This window comes from Sabethes cyaneus, chromosome 1, assembly GCF_943734655.1.
Source record: "Sabethes cyaneus chromosome 1, idSabCyanKW18_F2, whole genome shotgun sequence".
Taxonomy (NCBI): Eukaryota; Metazoa; Arthropoda; class Insecta; order Diptera; family Culicidae; genus Sabethes; species Sabethes cyaneus.
Window position 1 is genome coordinate 14,758,489 of NC_071353.1, and position 20,747 is coordinate 14,779,235.

General features: G+C 37.3%; 1 protein-coding gene across 1 annotated transcript in view; it reads left to right on the forward strand.

Annotated features, from left to right (window-relative positions):
- LOC128741705 (rho GTPase-activating protein 100F) overlaps positions 1-20,747 on the forward strand; it is a 93,426-nt gene that overhangs the window by 58,452 nt on the left and 14,227 nt on the right. The window contains exons 3-4 of the mRNA XM_053837691.1: positions 7,469-7,591; positions 7,709-7,846. Of these exons, the coding sequence (XP_053693666.1) occupies positions 7,469-7,591; positions 7,709-7,846 (261 nt within the window). The remainder of the gene's footprint in view (positions 1-7,468; positions 7,592-7,708; positions 7,847-20,747) is intronic.

Sequence of the window (20,747 nt, forward strand, 5' to 3'; positions counted from 1 at the left end):
CTGTCTTTCCAAAAAAAGGTGTATTAAATAAGACTTGAATTTGGACTAATCTGGGCATGAAGCTTTACTTCAATATGAACTGGAAATTGGAACTAAATTCAGAGCAATTTTACTTGGAATTGGATATGAAAGCAAAGCAAAGCCATGAATATAAACGTCCTTGAAAACTTTATCATTCTGTATCGACAGACTTCGCAGCCGGTTATTAGAGTACAGAACAATTACGGAGCTAGTGCAACAGGAGATTCGAACATACGACGATTGGCTTATTAGGCCAGCATCGTACCCCGAAGCTAATGAGGCGATTAATTAAACGTGAGATTGGACTTAAAACAGAATTTGAAATTTTTATTTGACATTGGACTTGAAATTCAGTGTTTCAATGTGACTTAAAATTAAATCTAAATTTGGAATTAAACCTGATTTGGAATTGGGCTGAAAATCAGACATGCAATTGAACTTGACATTCCACATTAAATTAGACATAAATGGACACAACATTTAACACGAAGTTTTTCTTGAAATTAGAATAGGTATTCTCCGTATAATTCTCACACGTTTTACCACTTTTCTGTCTTATAGTTTTCCGTTCCAGTCCCTTTTTCCTCTTTTTGTTCCATTTTTTTTAATTAAGAAAAGAAAACTTTTTCCAATTAAATTCCACTGTTACTTTTATTTACAACAAATACGCATTTCACCTACGACTTGCAGGCTTCAGCATTGTCTGTTTTCGAATGTTTCGTCTGAAGGAACCTGCAAGTCGTAGATCAAATACGTATCTATTGTTATGAATGAAATTAATAGTGGAAGTAGCTCGTAGAAAGTTTTCTTTAATTTTAGGTTTCGTTTTCCACTAAACGCTCCAAACACTTTCCTTCCGTTTTTCCTTTTTTCTTTTTTCTATGTGTTGTTTTCCGTGTTTCCTGTTTCATTGTTCTGTTTTTTTAGTTTTCTTGTCCCAGCATTTCTTACTTCAATCCTGTTGTATCTCATGTTTTAGTCTAGTTTCTCTACTTTTTTACGTTTCCAGTTTTTGTCTTTTTCCAACTTTTTTATCTCCTCTCATTCTCGTTTATCAAGTTCGTTTTTATGCCCTGTTTTTCCGTCTTTTCTGTCACATTTATTCTATTTTTGGCTCCTTTTTTACTGCATTTTTCTATTTTTCTTTTCCATTATTCCTTTTCTTCTTTTTCTATCCAATTTTCCCGTTTTTTGTTCCATCTTTTTCTTTTTATACCCTGTTTCCTCGTTTCTTTCATCGGTTTTTTTCTCTATTATTTTCTCTTTTGGCTATTGCTTATGTTTTCTGTTTTGTATTCCAATTCTTGTCTCGTTTTCCTTCTGTTCCCCCAGGTTTTCTTCTTTTCCATTTTTTTCTTTTTTTTCTCGTTTTCCTTCCCATTTAGTCACGTTTTTTCTTTCATTTTTATTTTTTTCTGTCCGCTATCTCCTCTTTCTCTGATTCTTTTCATTTCTTTTCCTGTTGCGCCTTTCGCCCTTTTATTGAGCCCAGTTTTTCTTTTGTTCTGTTTATCTTTTTTTCATTTTTTCTTGTTTTCAAACCCTGTCTCGTTTTTTGTCACTTTCTGTCTCGGTTTTCGTTTTTCACTTTTTAACTCCTTTTCTATCCCGTTTTTCGCTGTCGTTTGTTCCGTTCTTCCTCTTATTATGTCCTAATTGTATTCCTTTTCTCTCGCGTTCTATTTTTCTTCTCCGTTTTATCCTCTTTTTTTTCTTCTGTTTTTTTTCTCCATATTCCTACAGTCGTATTTTTTTCTTTCCTTTCTCCTCTTATTATCCCATTTTTTCTTATTATCCTGTCGTGTCTCATTTGCTATGTCCAGGTTATCCTTATCATCTTTACGGATTTTTCTTCTTTTCTCTCATTTTTCTTGTATTTTTCCTTCCAGTCTCTTCCGTTTTTAAGCCTCATTCTCTCTCTTTTTTCTCCCATTTTCTTCTTTTCAACTTATTTCTATTTTTATGTTCCGTTTTCCCTCCCATCCTCTTTCGTCTTTCTTTCATACCAGTTTTAATTCGTTTTCCTCTCGCGTTTTCCCCCGTACAATCTTACTGGTCTACCTAAGCTTTTTCCCTCTCGCGTGCTTCCCCTTTTTCTATCTCGTTTGGTCCAATTTTTGACATATTTTCTTTCACGCCCTTTCCATTTTTGCTTCTACTGTCCCATTTTTTCTTCTTTACTTTTTTTCGGAGAGCAGCAGAAGATGGCCTACCCTAGCTCTATCCGTGAATATGATAAGAAAATTTATTGGCATATTTATAAGAAACTGTTTGATCTGCGTTTTTTAGCCATAACTCAGTAATAGCAAATTGCCACGAAAATTTTAACAATAAAAGATTAGAAATTGATAAACAAGAAAAAAATATCTCAAAAAAATTCTGTGTGACTGAACATTATTTTTACGTTTTTTCTGTGGAGTTTTCCACCATATCTTAACTTATTTATTTATTTACTATTTGATGGGGCTTTCAACCGTTGGTTGGTTCGCCCCAATTCAATATCTTAACTTAAAATTGGACGTAAAAATGGAAATGAATTGACTTTACATTGGACTTGAAAATAGACTTGAAATTGGATTTGAGATCGGACTTGTTTGTAATTATGCTTGAAGTTGGTCTTACAATCAGAGTTGAAATTAGAGTTGGGAATGGACGTGAAATTAAATCTAAAGTAGTAATTGACATTGGATTTGTAACTAGACTCCAAAGTGGACTTGAAATGGGTGTTGAAATTGGGTATGAAATTAGAATTGAGTTTTAACTTGAATAGAGCATATCCGCGTAAATTCCGAAAATCGCGCCAAAAAATTACGTAGATTCTGATGCATGCTAATTTTTTTACCTTCCGTTGCTCGCGCCAACTTTTGTAACACGGATACAAGCCAAACTGGAACTTAGTCGTTGATTTCACATTAATTGCCTTTTAGAGTTGAACAACTTTGCTGAACATTGAACGTTTTCTGCTTTTCCACTTGTTTCTATTTACAAGTCTCATTTGCACCCCCATTACCACCCTCTCCCCCCCACTTGAAAATGGAAATGAATTAGATTTAAATTGGACCTAAAGTAGGAATTGAAATTGGATATAAATTGCACTTGATATTGTATTTGTTCAATATTGTAATGTATCAATAAATCAATCAGTAATTGACGGATTTCACGGCAACTTCACCATGGGATTGGCAGAATCCTCTCAGATTTCAAATAAACTTTTTGAGTGTAAAGAGTTTATGTAAATAAACAACTATGCAACTTAGTTTTACGAAAATTGGTCTGGACTAAATTTTGGAAAGGGCTTAATTTTTTTCTCTTTTTTATTATAAAAAATATAACTCGAAAATTATAACACCTACAAAAAACGATGTATGAGTGACTTATAGAAAATCTTCTGAATTTTCATAAAAAAACTGAAAAAAATAAATATTGATTTCTACACTGAGAAAAAAAGCATTTTAAAAACTAAAAATCGATTTTCCAAAAAAGGCCATCTCAAAAATTAAAGAATTTTTTTTGAAGATAAATTATACGGACTACATTTCTTCCATACTTCACAAAATGGGCATATTTAAGGGAAAAAAGTTTTTCTAACAAAAACTAACAAAAACGGAAAAAAGGTATCTCAGTATTTTCGAAAATTATAGCATCACCTACAAAAAAATGATGTATGAATGACTTTTACAATGTTGTTTGAATTTTCATAAAAAAATACTGAAAAACATTAAAATCATTTCTACACTGAGAAAAAAAAGCATGTTAAGAACTAAAATTCGACTTTCTTAAAAGCACATCTCGGAAATTGATGAAATTTGTTTTGAAGGTAGATATTTATATGGCCTACAAGTCTTTCATATATTGCAAAATGGACATATTTAAGGTATAAAAGTTTTTCTAACAAAAACTTGTTCTAGTCCTTCCTGGGTAAAAGGCATGTATAGGTACACTCGAGTCTTTTTTTACACGGTTTGTTTTTTTCGATTACTCAAAAACGGTGCAATTTAGGGACCATTTACAAAATACGTGACGAATCTCGGGCCTCTCCCAAACGTATTGAGAAATAAATGAATGGTCCCTAAATAACCCCGTTCTCACTATTCGAAAAAACAAACCGTGTAAAAAAAGTACTTGAGTGTATAAGTTTTCGTTAGAAAAACTTTTTTCCCTTAAATATGTCCATTTTGCAATATCTGAGAGATTTGTAGGCCATATGAATATCTACCTTCAAAACAAATTTCGTCAATTTCCGAGATGGGCATTTTTAGAAAATCGAATTTTAGTTTTTAAAATCATGTTTTAAAATGCCTTTTTGTCAGTGTGGAAATGATTTTTATTTTTTTCAGTATTTTTTTATGAAAACTCAGCAAATTTTGTAAAAGTCACGCATACAGCATTTTTTGTAGGTGCTATAATTTTCGAAAATACTGAAATACCTGTTTTCCGGAACAAGTTTTTGTTAGAAGTTAGAGTTTTTGTTTTTTACCTTAAATATGCCCATTTTGTGATGGCCGAGTTCCGAGATGGCCTTTTTGGAAATTCGATTTTTAGTTTTTAAAATGCTTTTTTCTGTGTAGAAATTAATTTTTATTTTTTTTAGTATTTTTTATGAAAATTCAGAAGATTTTCTGTAAGTCACTCATACATCATTTTTTATAGGTGCTATAATTTTCGAAAATACTTGAATACCTTTTTTCCTGAAAGGACTTATAAGAGTTTTTGTTAGAAAAACTTTTTTCCTTTAAATATGCCCATTTTGCGATGTATGGAAGAATTGTAGGCCATATAATTATCTATCTTCAGAAAAAATTTCATCAATATCTGAGATGGCATTTTTTGGAAATGCGCTTTTTAGTTTTTAGAATGCTTTTTTCTCAGTGTAGAAATTAATTTTTATTTTTTTCAGTATTTTTTTATGAAGATTCAGAAGATTTTCTAAAAGTCACCCATAGATAATTTTTTTGTAGGTCTTATAGTTTTAGAGTAATATTTTTTATGTACATGAACTCTTTACACACACAAGTTTTATGAAATTCTGAGAGGGTCATGCCAACCTCTGGTCGAGTTGGCGTGAAATCCGTCAATTGAAAATCAATAAGTTTTCCAATAAAATTTAAAATTATAAATTTTTTGGTCAAATATAACTTCTGTAATAAAAGATCTTCGATAGACACACCTAGTCGTGAAAGAAGTAGAATAATTCATTAAAAAATAAAAAAGTGGACTGTGGTCGAATTGATCTCATCGTACAGATAAAGGGTTTATGCTATTTTTGTGATTAGTATGTGTGTCACATGATATATATTCACTATTACGGTCATTTGAAAGGTGTTATTATCGTGTAGATCACTATTGAATTGTTTTGCGATCCAACTTTTCGTGTAAAAGTTATATGCAAATATATGAAAATTTCGTGACACAATTTTCTCCAGAACACTAAGCGTTCCCAACTTCATCCCAAACTGGAAAATTTTCGGGTCGAAACAAGCTATAATCGGAGCCAATTATAACCGGATTCGTACCTAACTACTTCTCCAGGCCCTGTGGATCGCAGCTATTGGTCCCCAGCTTAGATAAATAGGAACGTTATACAAACTTAATAAGCGTTACCTAAATGACCCTAACTTGCCTCATTTTTTGCTCTTTTCCCTTCAGGGTTTTTCTCAACTGAGATACAATAAACACCTTTGTTTCATGGCTTTCTTCTACCATTCTCTCCTTCGGTTGTAAAAAACTACCGTTATAAAAAATTTATCAAATGCCTGATCTCATTAAAAATGTCTAGACCGAAACATGAGGTTTGTTGAAGTTTATACATTGTCTTTTTAAAGAATCTGTTAATTTCTTCTTCAGAATGGAACGGCTGTTAGTAAATTATTGTTATATCCGGTTATTAACAAATGTAATTTACTGTTTCTCACTTTCTCTACATTCGTGTGCGACATTCATACAATAAACAATTACAGGTCACATAACATCTATGACCGTGTAAGTCGCATTTTAGGCCGATGGAACTGCCACCTATACTGAATTTCTCCATATCAAGTGTCATTACAGTTGGTTGTCGTAAAGAACAGACTTCATCAATCGTCCATGTTCCTTACTTCATTTCATTTTTATTCATTCCATTACAAAAACAATAATCTAATTCTTTTTTTATTGAAATTGTATTTACTAACCTTTTTGGTTTAATAGCCACCCTGACCGTCGCAACGAAGCTTTAGGGTTATTATTTCAGTGCAAACAGCTTCAACATTCTATTAAATTATGCACTCTAAGTAGGTCACTTTCTGCGACCTGCAGAGTGGGCTGCAATTCGAAGAGTGGGTGAAAAGGACCATTCAGAAAATAAACCACTATAAGAAACTACTTCTGGACAAGCATTTCAAAATAACGAGGCGATCTCTGCCAATGCAAGTTATTTTTTCGCGTGAATCCTAACTTCGGATGGAATTTCGTTTACGACCTTTCGAAACGACAGCAGTGAACACTGAAACGGTCCCACTTGTGGCATCCTTCGCAAGCGATTAAACATCATAAAGTACATGCCAAAATGGTGCGGTCTAAAGTATGGTTGCTCGCCTTTTCCGAGGAACACAGCGTCATGCATCTGCAGAAATGGGTAGCGCAAAAAAAACGAGAAGTAACAACATTCACAGTACAACAATCTCGTACATTAGAACGAGTTATATAGAAATATGTTGCATATAAAACGAGAAACAAGGTTGGCCAAAGCAGGATCAAGGCTCATTCACTGGAAGTCAAAGGAAAATATTGTACGGCTGTGCCAGACATGCACAAAGTTTTCGGTAGCAGACTGTACGGATCAGTAAACGAATTAATACAGTCGGGGTACCCACGAAAGGTCGTCGAGGCGGGGAGAATAGAAGTTAAGGTTGTTAAGGTGCACAACATTGTCTTGCAACTGGGTTCGGCTTCGCACGCTGCACGCTGAAGTGGTGCTTTTGTGCTACAATCGAGCTTTTCTCTTCTTGTGCCCGGATAAAGGTCATCACGGTCATGTTTCAAGTTTCAAGCTTAGATTTTAGATTTCAAAACCGTATAACTGTGTAGGAGTTGAATAAATAGCCATGCGTCCTCATATACTGACCTGGCGATTGCAATGCACACATTCATTCGATTCAGTAGAAACGTAAATAATATTTGACAGTTTTGAAACCGTCCAAAGCTACCGTTTATGCCTAATCCTTAAAATTAGAATTCATACAAAATAACTCTTTGAAGCATGATGGGTCATTTTTCGACCTTTTTTCCGCAAGAAAAAAAATCCTAACCAACCTCAAACAGTTAAATGAAAACTAATCGGCCAGCGTCCCACGGTCCGTTGACGTCGGATCACATTTCGATTCAATTGTATGGTTCTGTACTGAAGATTTGTATTTTTTTTCGCTCTCGACAAATAATCCTCTTTTCTTGTTTTCCTTCCATCAAACAGGCGGTGGAGAGGCGTGGTGAAATGATAGTGCGCATTCTGGAGCCCCGCTGCATGGGCAGCCGGCAGGCCGTCGAGGCGGGCCAGAAGTTTCTCAACAAGGCTGATGCCCGGCATACGGTTCAGGTGAGTGAAGTAAAGAGCGGCATCTGGCAGGCTTACTGCAGCAGTGTACTGTGATCCTAGCGCCGAGCAATTGCACTGATAAATTGTTCTTCTCTTCCTGTCGATTTCGCCTGGCAGCTGGTGGAGATCGTGAAACGACCCGGCCAAACACTCGGCTTGTACATCCGCGAGGGAAACGGTGCGGACCGGTCCGATGGGGTTTTCATTTCCCGAATAGCACTCGAGTCGGCCGTCTATAACAGCGGCTGTCTGAGGGTAAGTACAGCAGCGGAACAGAGACACCGGGGGGACGAGGGGGGGGGAAGTACTCACAGATGTCATTTTCTCATTAAAAACTATGCTGAAAAAGAAACGACACAACTCCCCGAGGCGTTAAATTGATTTGTTTTTATTGCGCGCGTCACTGCAATGAAATTTGATTCCAGTCGTCGTGTTTTTTTTTTGCGCACCGACTGACAGAGGCGTGGTTGAGTGGAGTGGACGTCCGACCTGGCCTCGGGGATCGCTATGAAATATCGTTCAGTCTGACGGGTAATTGGTTTTTTTCCAACCTGTTACGCTCGGAGTTGATTAAAACTTTTGCCACTGGAGTTACTGTCGCAAACGAACTAACGGATCATCAAAGGGTAGTTTTGGTTACGGATTCTGTACAGGATTGAGATGCTTCTAGCTGCTGCAGATATTTTCTTTCGAAATATAATTTTTCCTGGATTTCATTGTCCATTCTACGTAACCGCAACATAGTTTAAAATTCTTTTTCGACATTTTTAAAAATCGCTAGTTGGATGGATGTTACTTGCTGAATAAGGCTGAATACGGTGCAAAGTTGCAAAGAATCGTTCTGTTCAAAACAAATTTAAATAATATTTTATCAATTTTCGTGTACATTTTTGTTTGGGGTTGCTTCCATTACCGGGCTACAAACTATGACCAAGAATACCTACATTGTGATTCAGCATTATTGGCCGTGTTTTTTGGTAACAGAACCAAGATGGTGTTAACGGAAGATTCATATTTCATACAATGAAACGATAGAAGAAACCTGTAGGGAACGTACGAAGTTAGAGGAATTAACGTCTGGCAAACGCCTATTTGAGAAAAATTATAAGTCGTTTGTGCTGGTAAAAGTGTAAGGCTTAATGGGTTAATGGAAAAGCAGCTGACACTCGCGAGGACATCTTCAATCTGTTTGCTTACCGTTTTTCTAATGTACATATTTAAAGCTGATTCTGTCAGTGAGCAATTCATAAACTTGGCATTGATATCTGTGCCCAGCGACGCTATTGACGTCAGAGTTAATTAATAGCTTGCTGTTGAAGACAGTTTATTTGCCATTTGGAACCTAAAAAGATGCGCTGATCCTGTTGCAATTCCGTTGACCATAATTTTTAACGCGTCACTAACCCAGGCGAAATTTCCCGAGAAATGGAAACAATCTGTAATCTTTCCCGTACATAAAAAATGAGACAGACATGACAGTGATGTCATGTCATAACTACCATGGGATCATCTCGTTGTGTGCCGGATCGAAAACTTTTAGAAATTTTGGTAGAAGACTTTTTGCCGCAGTCTTATCATACATTTCGCCTGATTAGTATGATTTCTTCCACTTCAAAGAGAGATCAATAGATACAACATCAAAAGATACATGTTGAATTCTCGTCGCACTGCGTCAATACTGAAGATGCATTGAAGATGAATACCAAATAGATATAATTTACACCGACCTTAAAGCAGCTTTCGACCGTGTTGATTATCATTTATTGTTGGATAAAATCAATCGCTTAGGTGCTTCGACACATTTCGTGAGATGGTTGAAATACTGCTTAGTTAATCGCAATTTACTAACAGTTTTGGAGTACCACAAGGAAGTAACCTGGGCCCGTTACTATTCTCAATCTTTTTAAATATCTGCTTGCTGATACCAGATGTTTGTAAATTTGCGAATGCTGATCTCAAAATCTTTATCGTTGTACACATCGTTGTACTTATTGGAGAATGCAGGGAATTACAACGAACGGCTAGTAGAGGTCGGCTTGAGGATTGCTGCGGCTGGAAGTCACTGGGCATTAGTGTACAGAAATGTTGTTGTTATATCCTTCACGCGCAAAAAATCGATTATTGATCAGGCTTGATTTTGCTCATCTTAAGTATAAAAGGTGACAACTAAAATTTTGGAATTTTTTTTCTCAGGCTGTTAAAAAAAGACAAAGATACATAAAGAAGATCTGATTTACCGAAATTAAAGATACATAATCCATTGTTGAAAAAAAATTAGTGTACATTTAAAAACGGTCCGTAATCGGCTGTTCGGCGAAGCTTCCGTTTGATGTCTGAAAAGGAGCGTTGTACGGCCGTCATGTCAACTTGGCGAATGGATCTCTTGATTCTACCAATCAACTGTTTGCAATTCGTGGCTCTCCAGTTAGCCCCCCGGAGAAATCACCGATTGAGCACACTGAGACAAATCTGTCGGGTCATGGTTTTTGGGTACAAATGGGATCGAATAGTGGCGTAATACGATGATGCTCTATCCGGCCAAAACACGTATTTTCCACCTGCATGATGTTTTTGTAGAAACGGGATCGTAATTTACTTCAAATATTCGTCTGGTGCACATCTTAATTGATAGCCAAACTAGAGGGCTTGTTGTTGAAGGCACAACAAAGAGAACCATGTCCTTCTGCGTCCATAATTTTGGCTGGTTTTCCACTACCTTGCTTGCGAATAGTTGTTGGGCATCTTAGGATATGGTAAACAGTCGAAGCCGCAACATATTCGCTTTTTAAATGTTGTACCGTATACTTTTTGCTGAGATTTCTGTGGCAGTTCGTAGAAGTGTACAATGCGCTCCCGACGTGCTTCTTGTTTCGAGGTCATGTTAAACAGAACTGGATTAGCATAAACAAAACAAAAAATATTGACAAAAAGAGGAAAGAGAGAGAGAACTCACACATACATACTCTCATTTCTCTCTGAGCTTTGTTGTTGAGTATAGGCGCGATAAAATTCCAAAATTTCGGTTGCCACCCGTTACAATCACGGCGAATATTTCACATGTTATTCGCTCTATTTTATCTGGCTAAGCAATGAAGGGAGTTGCATTCTACTTTACTGTGAGGAATTGCAAATTTGTATATTAAACTACCCATGTTTTCATAGTTACGTAACTGCCAAAATGAATCATCTAAGGTTGAGCTCCTCAGAAACTTGCAAAACTCAAGATTGTGACAAAGGTTATTCGAGATTCACGATTTATGTACAACACTGGTTAATTTGCGCCAATACGAAGTTCAGCTAGTTAACATATAAAGCTGACTGGCGTATTGTTGGGGCTTATCAAAGGTTTATCACCTGCCAAAAACCGGCTATATCTATTTGAAGAAACCTGAGAAATAACGATGAGCAAACAGCACCACCCAAGGACCTATTCGATGGATTGCTGTACTTCAACAGCAGACCAAGTGCTGCCAACATGCCAGCAATATAATTAATTTTGTATGGATTTTTACTCAATTTGCTAAAAGCGTTCCAGACGCATCTGCCTCGCACAGTTGTACTAGTGTACAGTGTGACACATGTATATTCGAACAAAAATCATTTTATGCTTGCAGCGGCATATACAAATAATTCAATCAAACTAAGACCGTGTGTTTGGGGCATCATGCCTTCAGTCTTACTTGACGTAGTTTCATTTTCGTATTGTGTCTCGTTCGGTGTGAACATACCAGAGTTTGAGTTACGGTCGTTGATAATAAATAAATTGTTAAACGGTGCTACATGCGGTAGTATTTTTCGTGACCTCGAATATCACGGCATAATAAGAGGATTTGTATACCATACACCAGAAACTTTGTCGAGACGGGATCTGTTGAAAACCGTAAAAAACCGGAAGAAAACGCAGTTTTAGAACTGCAGAGGTCAAAAAGGTTGTTTCGAGACTGAATTCGTCGCAGTTGCGACCGATCTGCACAGAAACTGGCAGTTCAGCTAAACATCAAAAGGAAAACTTTCGTCAAATTTTGAAAATGGATCTGCATATGAAACCATTCAAAAAATATAAAATCCATGGATTAACGGAAGCAACAAAACAAAAATGGCAGGAAAGATGCAAACTGCTGCTCTGTCGGTACGGTGTTTCAGAAGTGATCTATTCTGACGAGAAGTTGTTTGTTCTTCAAACCCCGTAACATGCTCAAAATGATCGCTTGTGGGCGGTTTCGATCATCGACGTTCCAAAGCACAAACGGAATTTACCACGAGCACGACACCAAAATTCACCAGCGGTCATGGTATGGGGAGGCATTTCAAAGAAAGGAAAACTTCCTCTTGTATTTACTGACAAGGGTGTTGACTTTAGTCAACGGGAAGGATTTCCGAAATAATATTCGCAACAAATAAAACGCTTTTGTAATCTTCCCAAGTTGTAGGGAAAATGGCGCCAAATGCGTGAGCGAATATAATTTTCCTGTTCAATAAAGTTTACAATAATTAAGATTAAATCTAGCCTTATATTATAAGTTTTGAGTCACACTCACGTTTAGTTTCCTGAGTATTTGGTTTAGATCGTGTCGGCTGTATTTTAGCTTCTTTCTACCGCAAGGAATTTGCTAGTTTTCCTTTTGACAAGAATGTGCTGTAGACGTTATTTATAGGTTAGCTTGATTCAATATAATTAGATCGGTAAATTATTCACCTACCGTATTTTCAAATATATAAGTAACAAAATTTAGTGCAACTTTACTTGATTTTAACTTTAAATACTAATTGGTAGGTTTCGAGAAGCAGATTCTTTTATATGGTAAATGTATAATTGATAACTTGGCTTTTCGCATTAGGTTTATCTCTTTTCTCGTTACAATATGACAACTCAAGCCGTTACGTTGTTGTTACATATGATACAGCTCACACTGTGGGTTAATGTTGGACGAAGGTGTGCTTGCCGACAAATAGGGTCGGCTAACAAAGGGTGTGAAAGTTAATGCAAAATACTATCTGGAAATTGGTCTTAGAACAAAATTTGATGCTTTACGTTCGGGGAATGTATGGTGGAAAAGATTACGTCTTTCAACAGGATGGAACTGCAACCACACTGAAATTCTTGTGAAGGCGTGGTGCAAAGCCTATCCGACGGATTTCATGTCGAAAAAGGAATGGCCTCCAAGTTCTCCCGATTTGAACCCATTGGATTTTTGTAAGCGAGGTACATGCAGCAGAAGCTCAAGGATTATAAATATCGAAATTTTGGATGAATTTAAGTTAGTTATCAACAAGCTATAAGATGATATTCCGATGGAAGTAGTGCGTGCCGCATGTAACGACTTCAAACAGGTTTTGAAGCGTGTTATCCAGGCAAAAGGCGATTCAATCTATTTATATAAGAGGATTATGTCTGTACCGAAAAGCAGGTCTCTGACAGGACGTCATAAGAGGCGTATCGGTAACTAAAAACAGGTCCCTGACAGGACGTCATGCTTTCGTAGCATTGGGTTGTATTCTCAGTCACCTGACAGATCGACTGCTGGACTGCTCGATTGCTTAACTGGTTGACTAGACTGCTCGACTGCACTGGTCGATTAGACTGCTTGACTCAACTGCTTGATTGGACAGATCGACTTGACTGCTTGACTGAACGGCTGGATTCAACTGCTCGAGTGGACTACTCGACTTAACTACTCGATTCGATTGCTTGACACATTTACTTGACTTACTACTTGACCCGACTGCTCGACTTAACTGCTCGACTGGACTTTTTGATTCGACTACTCGAATGGACTGCTTGACTGGACAACATGATTTATCTGCTCAACTAAACTGCTCGACTCAACTGTTCGATTCGACGCTCGACTGAACTGCTCGATTCAACTGCTTGATTCTACTGCTCGACTGGACTACTCGACTCAACTGCTTGAATGAACTGCTTGACTCAACTACTCGATTGGACTATTCGAATCGGCTGCTCGACTCAAGTGCCCGATTGCTCGATTCAACTGCTCGACTAGACTACTCGATTTGATTGCTCGACTTAACTGACAGCTTGATTCGACAGCTCGACTAGACTGCTCAACTCAACTGCTTGACTTAACTGTTTGATTCGATAGCTCGACTTAACTGCTCGACTTAGCTGCTTAACTGAGTCTCGAACTCGAAAAATGAGTTTACGAGTTGAGTTAACGCTTCTAGCACGAAACAGACATGGAAATTCAAACAATGGAATTTCCGAAAATCGTCCAAAAAAATTTTTCTTCGTTTTTGTCTTATTTCGTAGATTTTTGCATAAAAAATAACGTATATATTATAAGCAACAATAGATTCGGTTTTTTTTTGCTCGAATAAAAAATGTTTTTTTCGATCACCCCCCCCCCCCCTTCAGTGGTCGAACACCGGAAGGACAGAAACTTTATAAAATATTTGTAATGGCCTAATTATTTGCTGCGTTCTGTATCTATGGGTAAACAACTTCTAAAAGTAAAATTCGAAATTCAGCCTTTATTTACAAAAATATATGACTTTGTTTTTGTTCGAATACATATGTGTCACACTGTAAATGAAGCACCTCATTTTGTTTAAGCTGAAATTAACAACAAGATGAATTTGCAGCTAGTGATTGAGAATTGATTTATATTTTCATATCAGAAGGGAAATTTTCTGTTCTTCAATCTTTTTTCTTAAACGGAATAGCCTTATAACCAGGGCTGAAAACAGTTGACAGAAAATAATGAGTTTGAAAAAAGGAAAATATCAGTTCATTATATTCCCTCTATTGTAACACCAACATCAAATCATAGCACTCGGATATATTTGATACCTACATATCCAAAGGTTGATTTCGAATTTGCGCGCGTTTTACTTTCCTTACGCGGTCTAGTGAGCTACTTTCAGTTATCAAAAAAATCAGCATTCAACAAATGAAATGATTTTTTCAGTAACGCCTCTAGACACACAGGCAGTTAACATGCATTGCGCCTATGTTCGCAAGAATTTAGTTTTAAGATTTTTTACTTAACACTTTAATTCTAATTACAATAATTGTACAACTAAACAAAAACTTTTGCTGCATATACCTAAAAAATGAAATTCTAATAGCGTCTGAACTAACCATTCATGATTGAACACACAATGTAAATTATTTATAAGCACTTTTATGAACACTCTTGATACGCATAGGCGCTCCCGGAAAAAAAATCATTTAGGGTAGATGATCCATTAGTTGCGCTACTAAGCACAATATAATTTCATTTTGCTTGTTTATTGAGGTATATGTTTCAATTAATGCTAGTGGGATATAAATTTATCAAATACAAGGTATTTGTCACATGGCAAGACAGTTGCTTTCATTGTACGAGAAGCTTTATAAAGAAAAAATGAATTTTCCGATTCAATTATATTGTACCAACAGTTGCGCTAATGTTTCGTTAGTTAAGTTTGGTGTTCCTTTAATTGTGGTATTCCATATACATTGCTAGGTTGCTAAGTGAAAAAACATCGTAGCAAAACTATAGATGAGCGCCTATAGTTGTTCGCTCCAACTGCGCGTTGGATTTTGGAAAATTGGCATTTTAGCAAATAATGCTTTAATTTTAAATGGTGTAGTCTAACTACCAATACTTCTACAAACCTGTTTTATATAATGAATGTAATTGTTTTCAATAAAATGCTACGGTGGCGAAAATATGCATTAATAATGAATAGTAGCGCAACTATTGGTACTACCACAACTATTGGATCAAGTACCCTAGTTGAAATGAAAATGATTTTCTTTAAAGTTCAGACTCAGTGATAGCATGTGTGAGTTGACTGCCGCAATCGCTAAAGGAAAAACAAAGTTCACATACTGGACGGCGGCGTTCACGATAGCGCCCTTAATTCATTTATCAGGTAGCACGAATCATAGGTTGCTGATTTCGTAGCTAACTCATTTTGGCGCATTTTAACAGTATGATTTTGAATTTTTTCAGCTCTGCTTATAACGCTGTGAAAATAAGCCAAAAAAGCAAAGGGTCATGTACCCCCTTCACGGCACATATAGCCCTATATATTTGCAGCTTCCAGACTGTTTCATGTTAAATTGGACATATTTCTGACATACGGAATGTAAATTTGAACTGCGACAATAAGTTTTAGTGCACCTTCACGGTTACAATCAGGGTTTCAGAATATGAAAAGATACGCCAAAAATTTTGGATGGTGACTTCGAAAATCCAAACCCGTTGTTCAAAGACGCTAAAAAGGCATCGTCCAATCAAGCATTTCCAACAATTGACCGATTCAAAGACTGGAATATATCCATCTTTTGTAAAGAATGAAGTTTCTCGTTTGAAACCACATCATTCGAACACACCACATACACACACATACACACACATACCGGAAACAACTAATAGAACATTCTCAATTTGCGGAAGGATAGCTCGACCTCATTCACTGCCATATCCGATGCTCCATTATTGCAAAAAAAACTGGCTCCTGTACGTGATGGCTGAAAAAGATTGTTAGAACGACGACGGTCTGCGGTTTTTCAGCTCTTCTCCACAAGCGTGTTCCTATTTCCGAAAAAAATAGAGCACCGAAAAGTATCGAAAGGAGATGGGAAAGATGCGACACAAGACTATAGGGGATTGCCGGTTATGTATATATGGAAATTTCTTCGACATTTTGCTACGTGAAGCCATTGTTTCCAGACGTTTTGCTATTTTTTCCCTTTATTCGTAGCCTGTTGTAACGACACAAAGGAAACAGTTATTTCTATGCTGTTTTGAAAGTCGTTCTTTAAATTGTAAATCACTATTGCCTTCGCGTTCTGTGCATAAAGTTGCAACAGAACAGGAAAAAAACACCCAACCTACACGGTCGCGACGTGTTCAACTAAATACTAGAAATCTGGACTTGTTTTAGTTTTTTGGTTTTATCTGAGTTTATTTGTTACTAAACAGAACAATAAGCATTGTGTATACTGCCAGCTTTAATCATTTTTTCCTCCAAATTTTATCTAGTAATAAAAATAACAGAGAGTAATGAGTTTAAGAATGCGCAGAGTGCATACAATAGCACGCAAACTTTGGTTTATCCTGACCTGATTGTATAGCATTAGTCGGAAATAATCAGCTTTACTGCTCTCGTATTTATTTATACTTCCTACGTGAAGTAAAACCTTCCAAGAATGCAGCCTCGCTAATGCCACATCATCTTGTTGACGGCCGACGATACTTAGTTACTCCTGTGAACGGCACACCGGAGAAAACTTTCCACATGTCGGTTCCATTTTCGTATCAAATTGGAAGCTCAAACCTGTCGTCAAGATTTAACAGTTGGCCCATTCTTTCCACGACAGCATTCTCTGTGTGTTCCAGCTTGTGTGTACCCCTAGTATCTATAGGTTACTGCATACTAAATAAGATTAATCATCCCCGTTTTGTTTTATTCTGTCGTTAGTCTCGTCCAACGACCTTTTTCACAGGGAGGATTCTTTTTGGTGCCTGGCTGTATGCCAAAATATAAAGCCCAGCAGCTCAAGTCATTGGTATTTTCCGGGGAAAAGTATCATCGGATGTGGTAGGCAAATAGTTGAATTTTGTTAGTGAATGGCTCGGTGATGGTCGTTGCCTTTACACAGTCCTAGCATTTATGAACAATTTGTTCAAAAGGTGAACCCTTTTCAACGTAGTGTAAACCAACCGTTTGGCCAGTCCGTAGGACATTAATAAAACACAGATTACAGCATACGGTAATAATGATCAAAATTACTGCTTCCTTTATGTACATGTGAACCAACCAAGAAGAGCAACTTTCTTTCTAATACCATTGTAAAGTACTTTCGGTAAGTTACTTTTGTTCCGGTTGAGGAGGAAAAGTTGTTGCACTTTTTTTTGTCCTAGCTCTTCGAGCGCTAGCAACGAACAACTACTGCAACTACAGCAACGCAGACGGAGGAAACTTGGCTCACACAGCCCGGAAAGCGACCGGAAACTAGCGCGCGCGAGAATGAGATAAAAGCTGAGCAACACATGCCGACGGAGACGAAGGATAATGCCGGGTTGGAACTGGGTCGAATTGTTAGAAGACGCTGATGATGACGTTGATGATGATAATGATGATGGTGATGATTATGGCCGTGGTTGGGCGTATGAGACGTCTCGACTTTGTGTCAGTGGAGAGAAATAATTCAATTAAAAGTTGCCTCAAGTAATGCTTGCACCATGGATGGTGCAGCTGCTCGGATATGCACTTCTCCCCATGTGCTTCAAAACTTTAACTTTTCAATACTGCGTTCTTTACGAGACTCCTGCCGCTGCTGCCTGGCAACACTGGAAGGCAATAGAAGTTCTGAACCTTTTCATACCTTGAAGTAGTTTCAGTTTGCTAATCCTATTTTATGATCGGTGAAGGATCATTTACGCTGCGTTCGTGAGAAAATAAAGTCCATTGCAGATGGAACATACTTTTATGTAAATTTTTGTCGTAGTGTTCTGGTACTTACAGGGTGACACTGACAGTTATTACTGTCAGTAAAGCAAATGATCTCAAAAATAAAAAGGCTTGCATAAATTTTAATGTTGAGTGTATTCTCTGTAAAGTATAGCCATAATATTTGTCTTTATCGAATTCCAATCTTTCTCCCTTTGCTTTAATCGCAATCGTTATTGAAAAGCGTAACAGCTAGCACGTTCAATTCCTGAGGCATTTCATCCCAAATCTTCTCTAAACGTTACTTGTAAATATCCTCAGTCAATCCTTTGGTGTTCCCCATGCTTAGACAAATCAGCCAAAGAGACAGGCCACTTTTTCGAAGAAATAAAATGCGGAAAATCGTCCTCACACCAAGCCTAATAGCTTTCGCCTGGTGAGACGGTACAGAATCTTGTTGGAAGCAGTATGGGGCATTCTTGTAGTATTGATTTTAACACCAGGTAACCTAGTCGTTTAAACAGCCAGTTTATCCCGAGGAATATTCCTTTTTTCGGGTTTTCCAGCTGGTCGCTAAATAGCGTGTAAAATTCTGTGCCGGGCCCTTTTATGATGTCATCAACAAAGTGTCAAAGAGGCGTCAAATATTAGTTCTACCTGACGGAACAGGCAATGTCGCCTACTAAAACACAGATAGAGCCCCAAGCATAGACAACACGCCTATGCCCGCAGGCGGAGGGCGTTCTGGCCCTGCGCGGACTCCACGAACTGGCTCTGAGATCTCTCTGCCAAAGGCTGGAATGTCTTATTTTATATATGATGATGCTGATGATGATGATGATGGGAAGCAAAATGATAGATCGAATTTGTAAATGTGATTTGCCCTGGACATTTTGTACTACTTGAGTTGTAAAATGTAGTACAATGAAGAAATGGAGGATTCGTCAGCCCCGCCTAGCATCGACCTCGCGCGCCAGGTCTACAAAGTAAATTGGGCACAGCACGACCTGGATGTTCGCGGTAGTCGACAGAAGCTTTAAAATATACAGTCGCCCGCCTCCCAACCCTCGAGACCAAAGAGCTAGTGCGCAGTATCTGTAACGGAAATCCGTCACTAAACCCCAAAAACCGCCCGCTAGAAATATTATTGTGCGTCCGCCCCTCCGCCTTCTCCCCGGCCCCGGGTCGACCCAATCAACCGGCATTTTTCGGAGATATGTGTGACAGCCATGGTAGATAGGGATGAGCCCCAGAAACATTCATCTATTAATTATCAGAGCTCCCCGCACAGGCTTTATTCGTAAACGGAATAAAGTACTTTCTGAACAACGCATCAATCATATTTGGTGAATTTTTACCCCGAGTCCCACTTGAAATCATAAAATCATTTTGACATATCCCCATATTCAGAAGTAAACGTGACCGCTGTTCGTTTACTGATTAGTTAAAAAGCCCTACACCACGTCATGGTTCTGTTGATCTTTTCATTCGTTTCCTATCCCTTTTCTTCTCGTTTTTCATCTGCTTCGTTTTTCTTGTTTGTGATGTCCCGTTTACTGTCTTTTCTGTCACATTTATTCTATGTTTAGTTCCTTTTTCCCAATCCTCTTCGATTTTTCTTTTGCATATTCCTTTTTTCTCCTCAGTTTTACTGTTTTGTTTAGTCGGCTTCCTTTTCTGTTCCATTTTTTCATGTTTTGGCGCATCTTTCTGCTTTAATATCCCATTGGATATTTTTTTAGCCGTTTTCCTAAAAAATAGTGAAAATTCTTTTTTTTTACTGACTATTCTTTTTTTTCTCTTTTGGTTTTTCCTTGCTTTCCGTTCCGTATTTCCTTTCTTGTCCGTTCTCTTTATTTTTCCTCCCGTTTTCTACGTTTCCATTTTTTCTTCTTTTCCTTTTCTTTATACGAGTTTTATTTCATTTTTGTCCGTTCCTTTTCTCTTCTTTTTCTGTCCCATTTTTTGCCCTTTTCTCGAATTCTGATTTTCAACTGTTCCATTCTTCGTCTTTTGTCTTACGTTTCGGTGGTTTTCAAGCTCGTTTTTCCTCTTTTTCTGTGTTATTGTTTGTCAATTTTTGTCTCGGTCTTTTATTCGGTTCCGATTTTCGTTGTCATATGTTCCGTTCTTCCTCTTGTTGTTTTATTATTTTCCTCCTTTTGTGTCGCGTTTTGTTTTTCTTTTATCTTGTTTTATCTATTTTATCTTTTTCTGTTCTCCATTGGAAAATGGAACCATTCATCCATTGGACAATGGAATGTATTTTCTCTTCTTGTCCTCCTTTTCAATCTCAGATTTTCTCCCTGTTTGCCCCGTTGTTTTTCCTTTCCAGTTCATCTTTATTTTCTCTCATTTTTATCGTTTTCTTAACGATATTCCTCCTTTTCTCTTATTTTCTTTGTCTTCCTAGTTTCTATGTTTGTGCCTCATTTTCCCTCTTTCTCTCCCGTTTTCTTTCTTTTGTTTTTCTCTTTTTATGCCCGTTTTTCCTCCCATTCTGTCTCCTGTGTTTACCTTTTTTGAAGCCATTTTTTATTCTTTTCCTCTCTCACGTTTTGCCTTTTTTATCCCGTTTGTCCAATTATTTGTAACGTTTTTCATCGTACTGCTTGTTGTTTTATTATTCCTTTTCTGCTTTTTTCTGAAGAGCTGCAGGCGACGGACTGCCTCTAAGTCCATCGGTAATCCATCTAAAATTTACTGGTATTTTCATGAAAAACTGCTCTACGTTATTTGGTTCACGGGATGT